We start from the raw sequence: 21,669 nt of genomic DNA, 5'->3' as shown, positions 1-21,669 counted from the left end.
TTTTGAGACATAGGGCCTCCACTCCCTAGTCACATTTTCCAATATAGGGTATCCAATCCCTAGATGAGATTATTTTAGATATAGGGCTCCACTCCCTAATCTCTTTCTCCAGAAGACACATTATCCTTATTTAATTGCTTTCAGTAGAGAGATAGTGTAGGGTTTTTGTTACAATAACTCACGAAATTTTCCTAGTTAAACCTGGGGCAGAAAAAATTTGTTTGTTTGTTTGTTTTGGTGTCTGAGCAGGTTTGACCTCGAGGCATAGGGTTCGAGACGACCAAAAGAATGAGTCTCAATCCAAAATAAAGAAAAGAAGAAAAAAGAGCAAAAAGATTCAAAGTGCTGAAGTAGAGAAAGATGCGGACTGCTCAAGATATGATTAAAGTCACAGGTTTCGCGTGTCCCACCTTGATCTAAAGCTGAAGAATGAACCAGTGGTTACGGCTGACGAGCATCAAGATTCTGATCGGAGTCTACAGCAAGAACCAGCCAAGACTCATTATCAAGCTTCAAGAGATTTATAGAAAGGAATCTTGTAACTCGTAGTTGATAGGCTTAGCTAGTTTAGCTTTTTATTTTTCATTTTGATGTAATAAGGAGCTCAGCAAGTAGAAACAGCAGCAACAGAAGAGTAATCACATCTTCCCGGAAGTCTCAGCTACCAAAACTTTCAGAACTACACTGACCTGATTCCTTTATAGCAAAAGATATGTAGGCAGCCTCTGAAGCAAGGTTCGGTCAAATTTTTCAAAAAAATACTTCTCATGGAGTTTCAAACGGGCAAAAATTGCTTGTAATTGCTCATTTTATCTTTGCCCGAAAACTCTTCATTTTTCCGATCAAAGAGGGGCAGCTGTGAGCAAGTGATTTTTGCCTTATATGAAATACTCCTATAAAATCAAAGAAAATAGATTTTTTCCGATTATTTGTCATTTTATAGGATTTTTGTAGGATTTTATTAATTGTTTGCATTTTTGCGCACGTTTAATTTTTGTTAAAAAATCATAAAAAAATGTCAAAAATATCATGCATTGCATTTAGATTTTTGTTTTAATATTCTTAGGATTAATTTTTTAATTTATTGCTTTATTAAAAATAAAAATCATAAAAATGGCTCATTTTTACATTTTTTCCTTTTTTTAATTTTAGATTATTGATTTTTCACTTTCAATTTAGAACTAAGTGATCTTTATAATTTTGGTAATTAAGTAATTAGTTTAATTTTACATATTTAGATAATCTAGGATTTTTAATTAAAGAAGAAGAAAAAAAATAAAGGAAAAGGAATGAAAGAGGGGTTTTAATACGAAATGGGCTAATTCTTGTACCCAAATCAGGCCCAAAGTTTAACCTAAACCCATTCCCAAATTCGGCACAAAATTTCCTACCCAGCCCAAAAATTGGATCGACCCATTAACCCTTCCCTTCTTAATACCCTAAAACACACATTATCAGACTGGACCTAAGGGATAGAAGCAGAGAACCTTAGACAAGAGCAAAACGGCGCACCCTCAGCTGGGTTCTTCTTCTTCGTTTTTCACCAATCCACAACAAAAAATGAGACTCCCCTCCCAAATTCACATCGAATGAGACACGATTAAACACTCACCATCGGACCGAGCTTCTGGTCCTTCGAAAGGCCAAGCCAAGATCTGGAAACAAAGTTTCCATAAAAAATGGAAAAAACAGAACAACCAAAAGAAAAACTGAATGTTAGGATTGCTTCAATCTCTAACTCATTTTGATATATGTCATGAGGATTTCAAGGCCCTTTTGATTTTAAAGATTGTGCCTCCTTGTTGTATTGTTGATGTTCAAGTTTGTTGGGCTTCTTCACTTTCTCTTAGCCTTTATTTGGCTATTTAAGCTTGTATTTGCTGATGTTTAGAGGTATTTATCTCAAAATCTCAAAAATATAAGTGTTGTTTGGATATTCATGTGCTAAAAAACTTGCTGAAATTGCAAGGAAATGATATGATTTTTTTTATTAAAATCTGATTCTCTACTTCTTTTAGTCTAGTTTAATTAAAAGACAAAATCCTTAATTAAAAGGTTTAAACAAGAACAGAGCACCATTGGCCGAGTAGTTTACGTTTGGGCAATGCTATTCTCCTTGATATTTAAAGGGCTGTTGATTTTTGTTTTTCATATGAGAAGTCACGAGTGTTGCAAAATCTGAGATCCTGCTGAAACTATTTGTTACTGATTAGCTTGAAATGGAAAGATGTTTTAGTTTAAAATGATGTAGAAATTTGAGGCTCACAACTTTGAAAGCTGCTCTTTGCCAGACAAACAGTATGAAAAAATGAATTTTATTTTAGTAGTAGGATGAATGAATCATGTATTGGTAATGGAAATTATTCAAAGCTTCTGTATGTAATCTGACTAAGTTTTTGATTTTGCTAAGATTTTTGTGCTTGTTGGATTTAATTCGGCCCAGCCTTGTGAATAAGGCCTAATAGAGCCTCACTTTAAAATATTGACATAACCCAATTGTTTTATTATTTTTACCATGTAACTGGACTAATTTGTTTGGGAGGCATCACATGACTAGCTTGTTCCTACTCATTTAATTTGAATATGTTTGGAATTCTTTCAACCTGAAGACTTTAACTTAACCACGCCCCCATTGTAGGCTAGTGAATGTCCTAATTCTTTAAATAATCATACAAGCTAAAGTCTGGACCACAGTAATCCTACCAACGAAATCCTAAGTCTTTAACCTTAACCATTTATCTCAAATATAGGAATTGAATAATTCAAACATCTAGTTTGCTTTAGGCGCGTAATTAAATTATCGTGGCTATGAGTACAGTTTCCGTGGCATAGTCATGATACCTAATTTCCAAATTCATAGGTGCATTTCATGTAACCCGATTATAACAATTTCGAATAATAAAACCCTTTGAAATAATTCGAGGCATGTCATGCCAAACAAAATTTATAATCCATGGCCCTCATAAGATTAAGTCAAGAGTTAACACTTATATAAAAGGTTTGAGGTGTGCCATGCCCTAAATCTATAACACATGGCACTCGCAAATTTAGATCAAGAACTAATTCTTCTTAAAATAATTTGGGGTGTGCCATACACAAATAAAAATTCTTTAATTTATGGCCCTTATATAAATACAAAATTAGTTTAGAAATGCCTTGAACCTTCGTAGTTTGTTTTAGGCGCGTTATTTAATAATTGTCATAATTACGGGTATGGTTCCCGTGACGTAGTTGTGACGCCTAATTACTAAAATTCGGGGGTACATTTATGTGATCCGGCCATAATTTAATCGTTAAAAATTAAATATGTTGTAGATCGTGGGTACGGTTCCCGTGACATGATTCGCAATATGTAACAATAATTAAATAAAAGTAGTTATAAGGTAAAAAAAATGCACAATAGGTTAAAATATGTAATAAATCGGATAATAGGCCAATTTTAATAGTTTAAGCGACCGTGCTCGAACCACGGAACCTGAGAATGCCTAACACATTCTCCAGGGTTAACAGAATTCCTTACTTAGAATTTCTGGTTCGCAGACTTTAAAAATAAAAGTTGAATTTCCTCGATTTGGGATTTTAAAATAAATCGGTGACTTGGGACACCAAATAAACTATCCCAAGTGGCGACTCTGATAAATAAATAATCTCATTTCGAATAATGTCACTTTAGTTGGAAAAACTCCCATATACCCTCGGGTGGGTAAAAAGGAGGTGTGACAGTGAAAAAACCACAACCTACCTTCCAGTAGGATTTTCCCAAATTCTCCACTAAAATCACTGAGCCAAAAACTGCATTTACAAAAACTCTTTTGTAAACCTAGGATTAATTCTAATTCTGTATTGGCACACAGCCTCAATTGTTGCGACAATTTCAAGTTAACTCTAACTTGAAAACTCTAAGTACCTAATACAATTGTTTCTAAATAAGCTGAAAGGTACAATGTAAAATCACCTACGACAGTTGAACTAGAATAAAAGATAGACACGTGGAACTGGTTCTTCTATCTGGTTCAAGTAGCTTTAGGTTTGCACGCTTGAAGCACACATAAATTGCTTGCAAAATTGCCTTGCTATTTTGCTCTCAATTCACGTTTAACTTCTGCTTATGTGTATTACATGTAAAAGAGAACAACACTGATATTTAAGGAGTTAACAATTAGAGATTGACTAGAATACTGATACTACTCTTCCATGGTGGAAGAATTCTAGTTGATCTCTACACTAACTCTATCATTTTCCTAAGCCGTATTTTCTTGTGTAAGGAGTCTTTCTCCTTATCCAATATGTAACATTTTCGATCATGATCAGGAGATATCACTTCTGATAAGTTAGGTTTAGGTTTGTCTCCTTCACGTGCATCTCACATGTTTGAGTTGATCATAACTGTGCTTCACAAGATGGACTTGGTCCATATCTGAATTCATTTGTCAGTCTTCAAAACTTCACCTTTACTTGGGACAACAAAAATTATCGCCACTGAAAACCTTATGTCCTATAATAGTGACACTAGTCCATTTCAGTCCATCAAAAGATCTCTTGCACTACAAGGACCAAGCACATGATTACCGTACGCTAGTCGCTAGCATATAAATACTGATTTTCAGACTTCTATAGAAGCCTAAGATTAGTAAAATGTGGCAAAATCAGAAATAGACAAGATCACAAGAAGAATACAAGTGTGATATAATAACTGAGCTTACTTAAATTTGTGTCTAATACCATGTAAAAGAATTGAACAATATTCCGAACCCAAAGTTTTGAAGTAATTGCAGGAATAACTCTAGGTATATATGTATAAATCAATTTGAAATCCGATCCCATGTTCATTTTTTCTTTTTCTCGCTTTGGATTCCTTTATTCAACCAAATGTTAACTATTCTTGATTTAGGCAACAAAGAGATATGCATATGTAGCATAGGTTAGCGGAAAGTGCATTTGGATACTAATAAGTACTATAATACTTAATGAAGCCTAACAACAGTGTGGACATAAGAAATGCTAATAAGTACTCCTCCGTTCACTTTTAGTTGTCAGGTATTCTAAATATAAATTTTTATTTTTATTTGTCCATTTTCGACTTTCGTATATCAAGAGAAAAATAATTTATTTTTTCTTTTTACCTTAACATTAATTACGCATTCCAAATCATTTTTATATATAAGTATTCTCAATATAGGAACGTGCACTTTAATTTCTGATAGTTCAACATTTGCTGCAACAATTAATCACACCGAAATCGAACTACAAATATGAATTGTATGACCTAATTTAATTTCTCCCACTTCCCAGAAATCACTGAACTCATACATGTGGATTTATGCACAACTTCCCTTAACCAAATAGTACTAGCATATACTGTTGGGAATAAACCCCGTAAAAATAGTATTCACGGTATTAGTGATAAACGCAGAACACTAAGTTATGGTTAAATCAGCAAGAATAGAAATGCAATAATAATGACACCAAGATTTTACGTGGAAACCCTTCTGAATAAGGGAAAAAACCACGGCCAAGAAGAGCAACTGATATCACTATAACGAGGAATTTTACACTGTGTAGTAACGAGTAAAAAATACTCCTAAGACCACTACACCCTCAAAAGAAATAAACACTCTTTTGCTTTTTCCACCTCACTACAATATCTCTCACACTCTATTTTTCTTCACAAACTATTTTCTTATAGTTTATGGAATACCTTGCTCTCTCTTTTCTCTCTTTGTTGGTGTGTAGAAATGAGAGTTAAAGCTCTCCTTTTATAGCCAAAACCTCACTCTCTAAAGCCTACAATATTTGACAATTTACACACCCTTTTCACAATTTCAACAAGGTTGGCTACCAAACCAAACCAAGTCAATAAAATTGGCTACCAAATTATACAAATTCAACAAGGTTGGCTACCAAAACAAACCAAGTCAACAAAATTGGCTACCAAATCATTTGAATGAGATGGACATCATATCAATCTCCCCCTCCAGCCTCATTCATCTAGAGGAGGTAGCACTGTCTTCTAGTTTGAGTGCATGCCGATAAGTTCTTTGCATAGCTCGAACTCTCTTGGTACCACCTTGGTCAACATATCTGCAGAATTTTCACTCGTGTGAGTCTTTTTGACTTGAAGTGATTCGTTCTCCACTTGCTCACGAATCCAATGATATCTGACGTCAATGTGTTTTGTTCTCGCATGGTACATGGAGTTTTTGCTCAGGTCTATTGCACTCTGACTGTCGCAATAGACAACATAATCCATCTGTCGCAATCCAAGTTCTTGAAGAAATCTCTTGAGCCATATCATCTCTTTGCCAGCTTCAGTAACCGCAATATACTCCGCTTCAATTGTAGATAGTGCGACACACTTCTGCAACTTCGACTGTCATGATATAGCTCCCCCTGAAAAAGTAAACAAATATCCAGTAGTGGATTTTCTGTTATCAAGGTCACCTGCCATATCAGAATCTGTATAGCCCTTCAAAATTGGATTTGATCCTCCAAAACATAAGCATTCACGTGAGCTTCCTCTTAGATACCTGAGTATCCACTTTACAGCTTCCCAATGCTCTTTTCCTGGATTTTCGAGAAATCTGCTAACAACACCGACTGCATGAGCAATATCTGGTCGAGTGCATACCATTGCATACATCAAACTTCCAATGGCAGAGGAATAAGGAATCTTGTCAATTCTCTTTTTTTCCTCCGTTGTTGTTGGACACATCTTCTTGCTCAACTTCAGATGACCAGGAAGAGGTGTGCGAACCAACTTAGCACTTTTCATATTGAAGCGCTCCAGTACGCGTTCTAGGTACTTCTCTTGTGACAAGTAAAGCTTCCTTTCGTTTCTCGAACGAGTAATTCTCATGCCCAAAATCTGCTTAGCATGACCCAAGTCTTTCATTGCAAAAGACTTATTCAATTGTTTCTTCAACTCGTCAATCTTAGAAGAATTCCTGCCCACAATCAACATATCATCCACATATAGCAAGAGGATGATAAAATCGTCATCAGAAAATCTTTATGCAAACACACAGTGATCTGAAGAAGTCTTCTTGTAGCCTTGCTCCCCCATAACAGACTCAAACTTTTTGTACCACTGTCTGGGAGCTTGCTTCAATCCATATAGACTCTTCTTAAGTTTGCATACAAGATTTTCTTTACCTTTTGCCTTGAAGACTTCAGGTTGTTCCATATAAATCTCCTCTTCTAAGTCACCGTGAAGAAAAGCAGTCTTCACATCCATCTGCTCAATCTCCAAATCAAGACTGGCAGTCAAACCAAGAATTGTCCGAATTGAGGACATTTTTACGACAGGAGAAAATATTTCGTCAAATTCAATACCTTTCCTTTGACCAAATCCCTTGACAACCAATCTAGCTTTGTATCTGGGCTTCAAAATATGTTCTTCAGCTTTAACTTTTAACACCCACTTGTTCTTCAAAACTATCATGCCCTTAGGCAATTTCACCAACTCATAAGTATGGTTCTCATACAGAGATTTCATCTCATCTTGCATGGCTTCAATCCATTGATCCTTGTGCTCATCTTCTATGGCCTCCGCATAACATTCAGGTTCTCCCCCATCAGTGAGTAATACATATTCATTGGGTGAATAACGGGAGGAAGGAGTACGAGGTCTAGAAGACCTCCTGAGTGGAATATCTAACTCGTCCACAGCTTCGTGAGTAGGAGCATCTACCTCATCAACATTAGCATTGTTATCCCCATCACCATCAATATGTTGATTTGGAATATGGTTCTGGGCATCACCATCATCATTGAGTCCACCAGTGTCATCCCCATTTGTACGAGGAACTTGATCAAGATTAACTAAACCTTCAGAACTTGAAGATTTTAACTTCTACGCTTTGTTAATATCTTCAATGGTTTGATCCTCCACGAAGATAACATCACGGCTTCTCACAACCTTCTTCTCAATTGGATCATATAGCATGTAACCAAACTCATCAAGGCCATAACCAATGAAGATGCATTGCCTTGTCTTGGCAGTTAATTTTGACCTCTCATCTTTAGGCACGCTTTGCAACCAAACACTTTCAAGTGGTCATAGGAAACATTCTTGTCATACCAAACTTTGTTTGGAACATCACTTTGCAAAGCAACCGCAGGGGATAGATTAATAACATGTGCGGCGGTCAACAAAGCCTCACCCCAAAAGGAATTCGGTAACTTTGCTTCAGAAAGCAAACATCTGACTTTTTCTATCAATGTCCTGTTCATCCTTTCTGCTAAACCATTAAGCTGAGGAGTCTTAGGAGGAGTCTTCTGGTGTCTGATACCCTGTTGTTTGCAGTATTCGTCAAACGGTCCACAATATTCACCACCGTTATCAGTACGAATACACTTCAGCTTCTTTCCAGTTTCTCTTTCAACTGAAGCCTGAAACTGCTTAAAGACACCTAACACTTGGTCTTTAGTCTTCAAGATGTAGACACAAAGTTTCCTTGAACAATCATTAATAAAGGTAGCAAAATAAAGTGCACCACCTAAAGTTCTTGTCTTCATTGGACCACATAAATCTGAATGCACCAACTCAAGCAACTCTGTCTTTCTTGAAGGAGGATGAGACTGGAAAGAAACTCTTTTTTGTTTTCCAGCCAAGCAGTGCTCACATTTTTCTAATTTTGCACTTTCAAAATTTGACAACAATTTCTTCTTGGCCAGAACATTTAGTCCTTTCTCGCTAATGTGGCTAAGCCTCTTATGCCATAACGTTGAAGAGTTATGTCTCTCAACGGCATTCACCATATCAACACAGGTAGAGGCCGTAGTCCAGTATAGGCCACGACGCTTTTCCCCACAAGCCACAATCATGGAGCCCTTAGTGAGCTTCCACTTTCCAGCACCATTGGTACTGACATATCCCTCATCATCCAAAACACCAATAGAGATCAAGTGCAAACGAACATCAGGTGCATGCTTTACATTGTTTAAAACTAGTTTAGTTCCAAAACTAGTTTCCAAACAAATTGTTCCAACACCATCCACCCTAGATACAGTCTCATTACCCATACTCAGAGTTCCAAAGTCACCTTGAGTATAGGATGAGAAAAATTCCTTCCTTGATGTCATATGAGATGTGGCACCACTGTCCACAACCCAGCTTGACTCATCACAAGCAATATTTATCAGATCCGCATCAAGGACTGTAACAAGATCTTCTGTAGTGACGGTGGCCACACGATTGCCATCTTCTTTCTGTTCTTCCTTGTCTCTATTCTCCTTTTTCAAAATCCGGCAGAACTTCTTTGTGTGCCCTTTCTTCCTGCAATGATAGCACTCAATATCTTTAAGTCTGCTTCTGGATTTGCTTCTATTATGTTCTCTATTTTGAGAACCCCGATTCTTGTTTCTCCCCCTATAGTCAGTCACCAAGACATCTGATGAGGAGGAACCCTGAGATTTTCTTCTCATCTCTTCATTTAGAAGGCTGCTCTTGGCAAGATCCATAGAGATCACACCATCCGGAGCAGAATTTGATAATGAAGTTCTAAGAATTTCCCAAGAATCTGGTAGGGAACCAAGTAGAAACAAGCCTTGAATTTCTTCATCAAATTTAATGCCCATAGCAGATAACTGGTTCATGATCCCCTGAAAATTATTCAGATGATCTGTCATCGCGGAACCATCGTGGTATTTTAAACCCAACATCTGCTTTATCAGAAACATCTTGTTGTTTCCAGTTTTCCGAGCATACAAACTTTCAAGGTGCTCCCATAGGGTCCGAGCATGTGTCTCCCCAGAAATATGGTTCAAAACATTATCGTCAACCCACTGTCTAATAAAGCCGCAAACCTGCCTGTGTAACAGATTCCACTCTTCATCTGATTTATTATCAGGCTTTACAGTGGCGAAGACAGGTTGATGAAAATTCTTGACATAGAGCAAATCTTCCATTTTGCCCTTCCAAATGGCATAATTTGTGCCATTCAAGGTAACCATTCTACTAGTGTTGGCTTCCATCGTTTATCACAAATACAAATACTATTTATTAGAAGACCAAAGTAATTCTTTTCTGATGTGGAAGTTCAGACTGTGCTGCAACCACAGAGCATACTCAAATAGAACTTTGGCTCTGATACCACTTGTTGGGAATAAACCTCGTAAAAATAGTATTCACGGTATTAGTGATAAACGCAGAACACTAAGTTATGGTTAAATCAACAAGAATAGAAATGCAACAATAATGACACCAAGATTTTACGTGGAAACACTTCTGAATAAGGGAAAAAACCACGGCCAAGAAGAGCAACTGATATCACTATAGCGAAGAATTTTACACTGTGTAGTAACGAGTAAAAAATACTCCTAAGACCACTACACCCTCAAAAGAAATAAACACTCTTTTATTTTTTCCACCTCACTACAATATCTCTCACACTCTATTTTTCTTCACAAACTATTTTCTTATAGTTTATGGAATACCTTGCTCTCTCTTTTCTCTCTTTGTTGGTGTGTAGAAATGAGAGTTAAAGCTCTCATTTTATAGCCAAAACCTCACTTTCTAAAACCTACAATATTTGACAATTTACACACCCTTTTCACAATTTCAACAAGGTTGGCTACCAAACCAAACCAAGTCAATAAAATTGGCTACCAAATTATACAAATTCAACAAGGTTGGCTCCCAAAACAAACCAAGTCAACAAAATTGGCTACCAAATCATTTGAATGAGATGGACACCATATCGTATACTTCACATGAATCGATAATTCATCCTTATTCCTTAGTGTCATGAACATGAATATTGAGCCGTCTGAGCCAAATGGAATGAAGAATCATATGAAAAACATCATATCTTCTAGGAGGAAAATTTACCTCAAAATGTCTCCTTACTTGAAGTCCTCTCTTCTGCATTTTGATGTACTGTCTCTGAGGTATTGCATTCAAGATTTTCTTCAGATTAGGTATATCGTTCGAAGTCATTTCAACAGCAAAACTTTTCCAGTTCAAAACATCACTAAAGGGCGCGACATAATGATCCTTTAAGAGTATCGGAACACAACCCATGTAAAGTGCCTCGACCATTCTCGGACTAGCCACTTCCCAACCACTCGGGCAAATACAATACTTACTCTTTCTAATCATGCCATAGTACGACACATTCTTCGGAAGGTACTCGTGTATTTGCACGTCAGGATCATCGTTCTTTCCCCAATACTCCATTAGCACTTGCCTTATGTAGCCATGAATACCTCCAGCATAGAAAACTAAAACAGAACGATGTGATGGAGACGGCCCTCCAATTAAACCATCGGTTGTACCTTGAGGGAGATAGATTTCTGGCAACGATACATCCTTTGAAGGATTGAATCTTTCAGATGTGTTTGCATTACATAGAACTCTTATTGAGTTCTTGTACAAGTAAGGAATAGCTAACGAAATTCTAGGCCCCTGCGATATGGAAAATTACATAAGAAGAATTAAGCACCGTCTCCCACAAACATCAAAGAAAACAACCTCAAAATAATCCAAAGACTTGTAATCAAATTCTGCATAGCCAATTATCACGAGACATGATTCTTAGGCCATTTATCGACTATCAAGCCTCAGGCATGAGCGGAGCTAGGTAGCGGAAGTGGGTTCACCCCTTCGGCAGAAAATTACACTGTTTATATAATATAAAATTACATTGTTTATATATATATTAAACTTTGAATCTCCTTCGCTTCTTCAGCATATGTTTACTTTTTAAATTTTTCGAATCACTTTAGTGAAATTTCTGCCTCCGCCACAGTCCCAGGAATGAGGAACCTTATGCTATTCTTTAATTCTTTTGACAGACGTGGAGGCGAATGGAGCCTATTTTACATGGTTCAACTAATCCAGTATTTTCGACACAGATATTCAACGTAAGAACTTAAAGATTGAAAATATCAAGTTTAAATTCTGACTAAAATAGTTTCTGCAAATTAGATATTCCTTACCCAATCATGGCAAGCAAGCATAAAGTGATCTGATCCAAGGCTTCTGTTCCAATAAGGGTATTTTCTTGAGATATTATCAATATAATCTGCTGCTGTATTCCGCATAGGACCCCATTCCCGAGAATCGACAACATAAACATAGCTTACTATTGACAATACACTGAAGGGGAGGAAGTAAACATGAGCTTTTTCAGGATCATTAGTCCTAAACTTGCTAATCTCAAGCTGATGAATTAGAATTCCTTCAATTCCCAGTATTCCTTGACTAGCACTATAGTGAAAAACAGGGGGTTCACCTTCCTCATATACATATATCTTGAAATGTTTTTCCATTTCCAAGTAGCTCCTACAATTCCCAAATAAAGAATCTTAATTTCATAGACAAAAGTTTAAGAATTTTAATTCCAGTAGTCAATTCCATACTCAAAAATTCAAGAATCTTTGCACCAGCTCAATTCTATAGTCAAAATTTCAAGAATTTTAATTCCTCACAGCAACAAAAACATAATCAGTATACTCCCACAGTGTAGGGTCTGAGAGGGTGATGTGTACGCAGTGGCATTAGCCAGAATTTTCACTAAGAGGAGTCAAAATATAAATAAGTAAGTATGCGAAGAAACTTAGGGGAGTCAACGTATAGTATTATACATAAAACAATAAAAATTTGTGTAATTTTTCAACAAAGGGGTGTCAATCAGCTTCCCTTGCTAATGAGTGGCTCGGTCACTGTGTGTACGCAGACCTTAACTCTACTTTGTGGGAGGGGTAAGGTCCTCAGCGCAAGAAAAGCAATTCACAGCACGTTTGAAAAAGAAAAAGAATAGTGAAGAATTTTAATTCCATAGTAAAAAATTCAAGAATCTTTGCACCTAACTCAATTCTATAGTCAAAATTTCAAGAATTTTAATTCCATATTCAAAATTTCAAGAATCAATGCTCCAGCTCAGTTCTATAACAAAAGTTCTAGAATCTTAATTCCATAGTCAAAAGTTTTTAAACAATAGTAAAAGCTTGTAATAATACCTGTGGAAGGCAATGGGATTCCAGTAAATTGGACCAGTAGGAACATACTCAGGATCATCAAATGTTTGATTTTTACTCTGAGCTTGTTTTATAGCAGCTCTTGCTCGTACAAGGCCAGCTTCAAGTCTCTCTAAACTGCTCAACTTCTTTTGTAATTTAACAATTGGTTGTGAATTATTCAGTTGGCTCTCTTTCTTGGAAGAAACATTTGTTGCTAAAAACTGAGAAAAATTGCCAAAAGAAAGGACTAAAGGGAAAGTACTTGAACTTTGTAAACCAAAATAAAGAGACACTAAAATCAATGAAACTGAAATTAACCACACAACTCTGCTACTAGAAGAAGAAGTTGCAGTAAAATCCATTTCTTTGGCGTTACTAATTGAACTCAGTATTATTTCATATTTGCACAAAATGACATGACATAAGTTTACGTATATTCTGGTTTGACATCTATGGGGTAAATTTAAAGCAAAGGAAGCGGCCACATCTTGGGGACAATCAAATACACATGACGTATGTCTCCTGCCATGCGTCTTTGTTTCCATGTTATTAGTTTAATTGTCACCTTATGGCATATTTTCCAAGCAAAAATAGTACTCCTAGTAAGAAAAGGGCGAATATTATTTTTACACGATACATATACTATTTATATTCTATAGCCGTAAAAGTATATATAAAATTTATATATTTTTTGTATATAATATACATAAATGTATATATCTATATATAAAAATATATATATTTTTTCGACTATTATTTTAAAAGCGGCTATACAATGTTTTTTTCTATTTTGGGAAAAATTAGATTTATAATCCATTACATGTGATGCCCATGATGGAGGGAGGGCTGATGAGAGCGGGTTAAGCAGGACTGGCAGGCTTCTAGACTGGCAAACTTCTGAAGAAGGGGTACACATATCACCTTAGCCGAATCTCATCGGAATGGAAGAGGAAAGTGAAGAACTATATAAGGCATGACACAAGTTCACATCTTACGCGTGCTTTTAGGGCTCGAGGTGGCGCAGCCCGAAAAAGACAAATTCGTACGAGCCTAGACACAAAGCAGTAGAAATGGCGTGGGATAGCCACTTTTAATATGGTATTTAATTTTTATCCAGTATTTTTAATGCTGAGCAAAAATAGCCACTACTCTAATAAAATTAATATGAAAAGACTTTTTTACCCTTTCTTCATGAGTGCTGTGTAAATATTAAAGACATAGTGTCCTTAATATTTACACTGCACACATGAAGTTAAGGACGTCATGTCCTTAACATTTACACTGCACATATGAAGTTAAGGACATGACAGGACACTTTGTCTTTAATATTTACACAGCATTCATGAAGTTAAGGACAACATGTCCTTAATATTTACACAGCACCCATATCTAGCATAGGGTATTTTTGTCCGGGCGGATACAAATTTATTAAGCACTGGCTAAAGAGTAAATATATTTTAAACAGTGGTTAAAGAGTAAAGACATCTCTAATTTGTGGCTAACCGTGCACTTTTCCCCAAAAGCACACAATACGTGTTATGGCTTGGATCGTGACATTACAAATGTTATTTCTAAGGGAGGTCAATATAACATCACATGCATGAGATCATTAAATAAAGCAAAGAAGATCTTCATTTTCTTTTATTAAAATTATAATCGGTCATAAGAAATTATTATTTCCTCCTAGAATTTAATTTTGTAACCAAAAATGCATCAACTCCTCATTTTTTGCTAAATGAAATGGTGGAAAATTCATCAATATAGCGAAGAAATTACAAATAAACGGCCAAATAAGATAATATTGGTAATTGCATTTTGAGTTCTCTCTACATCTCTTCTCTGGCAAGGAGAAAAGGTTTGACTGACAATTAAGGAACACTCAAAAGAGAAAATATTCAAGCGATATCCGTTAAATGCTTCTTTATTCCTTACCGAGGAGTGTTTCTATTTCTAAACTTTGTGTTTCCACCACGATTATATGAAAAGACTACCTTTGTTATTATAGTAAAACAGTAGAAAACAGAAGAGAGTTTGGGTGCTAACTTTTGAAGAAAGAATTTGAGCTACCATATAATTTCTTTCCATTCTTAAAAACTTTGTTTTGCTAAACCTAACTAAATAAAGAATGGAGTTTCACAAATAATATAATGCAAACCTGCATAACAATCTTGTTGGAAGCAAGGAAATGCAACTCAAGAGACTCAGAGTTATAAGCATATTAAAGAAGTAATGGAATTTATATTGACTTGCCAAGAGTTCAAATAATATAAAGGGCAGTATGGTGCACTAAGCTCTCGCTATGCACGGGGTCCGGGGAAAAGCCAGACCACAAAGGTCTATCGTACACAGTCTTACCCTGCATTTTTGCAAGAAGCTGTTTCCACGGCTTGAACTCGTAACCTCCTGGTCACATGGCAACAACTTTACCAGTTACGCCAAGACTCCCCTTCAAGAGTTCAAGTAATATATGGTGCTATAATGCATTCTTAACTGTACATGGCTTAATTACTTAAGACACAACATGACGATATACCAATAATATATAGATTTGATTTCTTAGTGAGATGAACTGATTAAAGCTGTTGTATCGAAGTATCATTAATTTGACCAAGGAATTTGACAGTTTTTTAGTCCTAGTTAATAGCCATATTCCCCATTACAACCTCCATAGCCTCTGTCCTTTCCTTCACACTCTTAATCTTCTCAGAGTTTCCAGTATCAGTGACTTTAGACTGTACATCAGGCACGCGAGGTTTCGAACTGTTGGGACCTGCGTTTATCCATGGATGAAGAAGGCACTGAGCTGCAGTTGGCCGTTTCTCTGGGACAAATTCAAGTATTGGGATCAGGAAATCAGCCAAATCCTTTGCATCTTGCTCGCTGAATTCGTATTTCTCAACGAGGACCTTATCTAAGGGCCAAAAGCGTAACCGTCTGATGTGCCTCAAGTCACCATGTCTATTGAAGAACTCACGTGAATAACGGCCACCCAGGGCAATCTGGAAAGGACATAACATGTTGATAAAATGACTGCACGCAAGTGTAATAACTTTGAAGTGGTTAAAGGTGCTTTCTCTTACTTTTCGGGGCATTGTTCCGAGAAGCTCCATCATTAGTGCTAGGTGGTCCTGCCAACCCGAGAAGCTTTGAGTAAATATATGTAGGCTATGCTCAATGTTAAATTAAGTACTAAATCATAATAATAGTGGCTTTGGCAAGATTACATCAACAAAAAAGAACCATACAGAGATCTTTATATCCAGGATAAGGAAACTAGAAATTCATTATAAAAAGGAATTGAGTTATGAGTCAATCCAAATAAAGGTCATCTCCACATTTGGTCAAGTTCTATTTTGATCGCATGTATTTCAATTTGACACAGAGTTCTAGGTCCATCTAGCTCCCAAAACTTGGAGAAGACCACGAGGTACGAGATAGTTTGACATACACTAGGCATAGTTTCCACAATCCTCGTGATTAAGCCCTTTCTAGTTGCAATTTCACTTCTCTTCATCTTCTACCGCCAACTCCTTGCAATATCTATAAGTTCCTATTTCTACCTCTTGCACTTCCCCCCACCCTCCCAATTGTAAATACTTAGTGACAAACTTCATATACGCAGTTCTCCGTGAATAAGTGGAGAACATGGATTTTAAGACGGGTTTACTTGATTTTTGTAGGATTTCAAATTCACCAGCAGCAAAAGAAAGCTAAGGTTAGATTAGCCAATTCAGCTTGTAACTAGGAAGCCTCTTGGGCGTCACTCTACATTTAAGGTGCAAGGCATGCCATGAGCATCGGTCCAACAGCTGGAGTGTTCGTCCAACGAATTCTTGCACCTACCTTTACCATCCTTGGGTTGCTTCCGGCATGCACCGCCTAAGGGATGCACCTGGAAAACACCTATTACTAGTTAGTATCACCAGGTTTTTGCTGACCAATTTGTATACCTACCTCATTAAGACTTCTCAAATATCTTGCTTCAAATTTTCTTTTCAAACCTTTCTGGTTACCCTTTGGAAAGATAATTCAAGCAGCAAGTTCGGAGATAGCATAGACTTTGTCGAACTCACTTTTGCTCTTTAACAAATTTAAGTATCTTCTTTTCATAACCGTGGTGTCCGGGCCAGCTTGCGCACACCTCGACTAATTTCACGGGTTACCTACTACTTCCCATCAGCTCAGGTACCGAGTAACTCTATTCAATAAAACCACAAAATATGAAAAACACAACATGTTCTCTTAACCCCTATTTGGCAATAAAAGAGCAAAGTCAACATGACATCACATAAAGAAACTAGAAAAAAACACCAAATGCATATTCGACCTCCTTTTTCATACAAATACTACTGGCTTGTGCAAATACCAAATACATTCTGCGGAATGCACTTAAGGAATGTTACTCTCAAATACATAAAGCTCAAAAACTGCTATAGAACATATTGAGTTTAAGCTTCTGTTGTGAAATAATCTGTTCAAAAAATTAAATGTATGTTAGCAAGTCCGTAAAGCTCACAAAACTATAATATAGATTATTTAACTCAAAAAAGACACATAAAATTGAATATGTACCAGTCGATAGAAATTTATGTTCAACGAGAAGGATTAAACAAATATGTAGGGGCAGTGCCTGTAAGCAAAAGTAGATGAACAGTTCTTTTGTTGTTTTAACCCATGTTTAGCCATAAGATGGTTAATACCCCATATATGCTTTTAAATAATCAAGCTTCCGGAAGAAACCAGATGAACTACACGCCAACAAGTATCTCCTGACTAGACTATTAGTCTGCCAGTATATCCTTACTTCAGAAGGGTAATATAATTCTAGCTCATAGAGAAAGAACAGACGGAATTCAGCTCCTGCCCTCCCTTGCTCACTTAACTCCATAGCAATGTGCTTATTGTATTTTTAGTATGAAATGACCAAGTACCAGGTCAATACATAGTCCTTTCTTGAAACATAGAAACAGACCTTGGAAAAAAAAGATATAGTAGTAACTGTCGGGGAGTAATGCATTCATAAATATCATACCTCATCTCTATCGAAGTTGTCACCACTGTGAGGATCAAACAACATATCACCAGTGGCAAGCTCAAAACAAATGCAAGCAAAGGACCAAAGATCTGCTGAGGTTGAATATTTTGACCCAAGAATAACTTCAGGACACCTATACTGCCTCGTCTGAATATTATCTGTGAACTGTTTGTATGTCCAACAAGCATTCCCAAAATCAACCAATTTGCATTTTAGGTCAACAGACTCCAATGTCTTCCTCCTTCTAGAACCACTGCCTCTCTTGGAACCCACATGTTCTTTCCCACTAGCTGTTGCAGCATCAGCATTAGACGATCTATTAACACTAGCTAAACCAACAAGCTGATCAATTGGGAAATCTGCATTTGATTTTGCATTGAGAGACGACTCAACAGCTTTCTTCCCTGCAAAACCTTGAGCTGCTTCTTTGGCCTTTCTTCTGATCTTCTTCTTTTGGTTCTTATTTACATTCCCATTGAATGTTACATGACCCTTCACGTCCTTATTGTCAGGAAGAATAAGAGGGGCTCCTGATTTTCTCAGATCCTTAGACGGATCAATCATGGAACAGAGAAGAATGTTCTCTGGTTTCAAATCAGTGTGTATGATAGAAAGCTGTCGGTGTAAATAATCCAAACCCACTAGAATATGGAAACAGAGTTCTTTAACCTTGTGAATAGGAAGTCCTTTGTAACCAGTATATTTAATAAGTGTCAAGAGATTGTCACCCAAATTCTCAAAAACCATACACACATGTTGGCCGTTTGGACCTGAGTGCTTAAAATGATCCAGTAACTTCACTACACTTTTATTCCCGTCTGGATCACCCTCTGCAATCTGCTTTAGAATTGTTATTTCATCCAATGCTGCCTCCGTGTAGTGCTGTGCGCTCTTTTGCACCTTCAATGCTACAAATTGCTGCATTATTGACAAAGACATATACACAAACAAGTTAGTACTTGCCACAATAGAAATAAATTTTGTACAACTCAAAGTGACTATCAAGTCAAAAATGCAAACCTTAGTCCTTCCAGTGAGAACTTTGCAAGAGCTATAAGCTAACAATCATGCTTACGCACAATTAGGTGAGCTAGGCCAATTCTAACATAAGAGAGCACTTAATAGACAACAATTAATAGATTAAAGAGCTAGAAATAGAAGCCCAATGTAAAGCAACACCTGTCAGGAAATCACAATTAATCAAAGATTCAAGGATTTATTCATCCTCTAATACTCATTAACACTAAAGCTCATAATCCGAATCTTCAGTTTAAACAATGAATATGTAGTTCAAAAATATTTTCAAGATTTATAGGGATTTAAGTTATATACAGTGACACTGTAAACTATTTCTACACCATCAGCTCAATTTAACCGGCTAAAACATGTAATTGCTCTATTTTGTAGGTTACCATATCAAGCTCGCAATGAAGATTTACATGCCTTGTAAGTCAACATAACCCGATGCTGTAAAATTTTACACTCTGACAGTGCACGGAACTTAAATTAATACTATGCCTGTATCCATTACCATAAAAAAGAGGTACTCCACAATCTCTAACATTAAATGAAGATATATCGACAGCACCAAAAGATGAATAAAAAAGAGAAGGTGAAAGCGAAAAAACGTACGGACATGAGAGTATCCCAAGCGAGCCAAACAGTGGAGAAATGGCCCCAACCGAGCTTGCTCTGAACGATATAGCGGCCGCCTTTGAAAGCATCGCCTATTCGAACGGCATGATAACCTCCTCGCCTGTAATCATCTGTGCCTTCATCTTCTGAAGAAGAAGTACAATCATCACTACTCTCTTCAATCATCTCATCCTCTAACCTCTGATCCTCACCGTATCTCTCCATTTTTTATCAAGCACCAAAAATCAATTCTGTATATCAATAGTTAAAGTGGATTTACTAGTTGAGTTCTCGTAATTTGTGAAGCTTGGTGAAGAATTTTCTCAACCAATTTCCTCTGTTTCTGTGATACTTTGTTTGGACGCGTTGTTGAAATTGCATAATCAACTATTTATGTGGGTCTTGGAACTTTCGCAGTTAAAAAAAGGGAAAATTGCATTCATATACGAAAACGCCCTTGTGCTAGAGTCTTGTCGGGAAGAAACAGAGGGCTGAAATGAAGACGGTGAAGCAAGTACAAGTGGACTTCCTCCAGATATATCACCAATAATTAATTCAGTGATAAAAAATTTATTTTTAAAATATGAAAGGAGTAAAAGCAGATAAATTATTCTGTTACAGTGAGATATAAGGGGTCAATGAATCTCTAAAAATTGAATCATTATATTAAATTTTTAGGTATAAATGTTAAAGTGTACCAAATTATTACCTGGATTTTTAAATTTACAAAAATAAGCCCAAAAAATAATGAACCATAGCCAATAAAATTATATACGAATTATATATTTTATATATTGAGATTAAAAATAATAAAGCATTAATTTTTTTCATTAGACCTTGAGGTAATGGAAAAAAAAAAACAAGTGCACATGTAATTAACACCAAACTTCTGTATCTCCTGAAATCTATTTTGCTACTCACGTTGAAACTAATTTAGTTCCAATAACAAGTTACAAGGTATTCCAGCAGTTTTGAGTAGCAAGTCACGTAGTTTTGAGTCGCAAGCCACTACATATTCGATATTTTTTCTCTAATATGATTTAAATTTCTCTTATAGTTACTTAATCTTTTAATAGATTTTGTTCTTGAGTCTCAGTTTTATTCATATCTTTCACTCGTGTGATTTTTATTTCTCTTATTTTTGCTGAATTTATTTTACATTGTTGTAAACTAGAGCTATGGATCTCTATTTTGGCAGTATTTCATAATCTCTTGATTCATCATATTTTGAACAGTAAAAATATCTAGAAAGTTTTTGGCGAAATTAGGGCAAGTATGCATATTATCATATTATAACTTCTACTAGTGACACTTGCATAATGTTTTTAGAAATACAAAAATTAACTGAATCGTATTGATACCAAAGAGAAAGACGAGATGATTGGGACGATTTCAAGAAATTTAATTTTATTTATGAGCATTTACAACTTGTTAGAGACATTGATTTGGCTACTGAGTGATGTGTCTATTCCGAATTGAATGATGGGATTTCGAGTATTGACTTATGTTTCTGTTCTCATTGAAACTGCTCCATCTTTTGAAAAAAGAAATCGTAAAAAATTATATATGTAAGTTACATAATATAGCCCACAAAAAAAAAGAGTTACATAAAATAATATGACTCGTTAACTTTTTAATTTTTGAATTAAAAATATTTGAAAATCATATTTACTTCTAATTGTTTTTATTTTTAAATAACTATGAGATATAATGGTCGGCAAAAGGAGTATAAGATTAGCAATACTGATAAATAAATAAATAAATAAATAAAGTATCTTATCTTTTACAAAAAGAAGAGGTTCCTTCGCTTAACCTTCATCTATGAACGCACAATGATGATGGAACGCAATCACTACTGGATTTAGGAGTTGTTTGGTATGATGTATTAGGTAAAATAATGTATGTATGCTTTGTATAATAATAATACTTTGTTTGGTATACTTTTTGAATCTATGCATCGGTTATACACCTTATTTGATATTATTGTATGCATAACTAATGCATAGGAAACCATGGTATTAACAATGCAATGAATT

The 21,669-nt window shown here is 36.0% G+C and overlaps 2 protein-coding genes across 4 annotated transcripts; both read right to left on the bottom strand.

Annotated features, from left to right (window-relative positions):
* Nucleotides 1-4,437: 4,437 nt before the first annotated feature.
* On the bottom strand, nucleotides 4,438-13,373 carry LOC104235772 (probable glycosyltransferase At5g03795). 2 transcript variants are annotated; one of them, XM_070165376.1, is made up of 4 exons: nucleotides 12,964-13,373; nucleotides 11,941-12,286; nucleotides 10,832-11,407; nucleotides 4,438-4,544 (listed from the first exon to the last, which is right to left on the bottom strand). In XM_070165376.1, the coding sequence occupies exons 1-4, from the start codon at nucleotides 13,323-13,325 to the stop codon at nucleotides 4,452-4,454; spliced, it is 1,377 nt and encodes a 458-aa protein (XP_070021477.1). In that variant the 5' UTR covers nucleotides 13,326-13,373; the 3' UTR covers nucleotides 4,438-4,451. The 2 variants fall into 2 exon arrangements, with proteins under 2 accessions (XP_070021477.1, XP_009787886.1); XM_009789584.2 differs by lacking the exon at nucleotides 4,438-4,544 and having other exon boundaries at nucleotides 10,256-11,407.
* A 2,120-nt stretch (nucleotides 13,374-15,493) lies between these two features.
* LOC104235771 (uncharacterized) lies at nucleotides 15,494-20,140 on the bottom strand. 2 transcript variants are annotated; one of them, XM_009789583.2, is made up of 4 exons: nucleotides 19,631-20,140; nucleotides 17,996-18,916; nucleotides 16,044-16,091; nucleotides 15,494-15,962 (listed from the first exon to the last, which is right to left on the bottom strand). In XM_009789583.2, exons 1-4 carry the CDS (start codon nucleotides 19,856-19,858, stop codon nucleotides 15,597-15,599), a joined length of 1,563 nt encoding a protein of 520 aa, XP_009787885.2. In that variant the 5' UTR covers nucleotides 19,859-20,140; the 3' UTR covers nucleotides 15,494-15,596. The 2 variants fall into 2 exon arrangements, with proteins under 2 accessions (XP_009787885.2, XP_070021177.1); XM_070165076.1 differs by having other exon boundaries at nucleotides 15,494-16,091.
* Nucleotides 20,141-21,669: the final 1,529 nt, after the last annotated feature.

The sequence above is a fragment of the Nicotiana sylvestris genome, chromosome 12 (genome assembly GCF_000393655.2).
Source record: "Nicotiana sylvestris chromosome 12, ASM39365v2, whole genome shotgun sequence".
Lineage (NCBI taxonomy): Eukaryota > Viridiplantae > Streptophyta > Magnoliopsida > Solanales > Solanaceae > Nicotiana > Nicotiana sylvestris.
The sequence above is the reverse complement of the archived record's forward strand: the minus strand, read 5'-3'. Positions and strand labels throughout refer to the sequence as shown.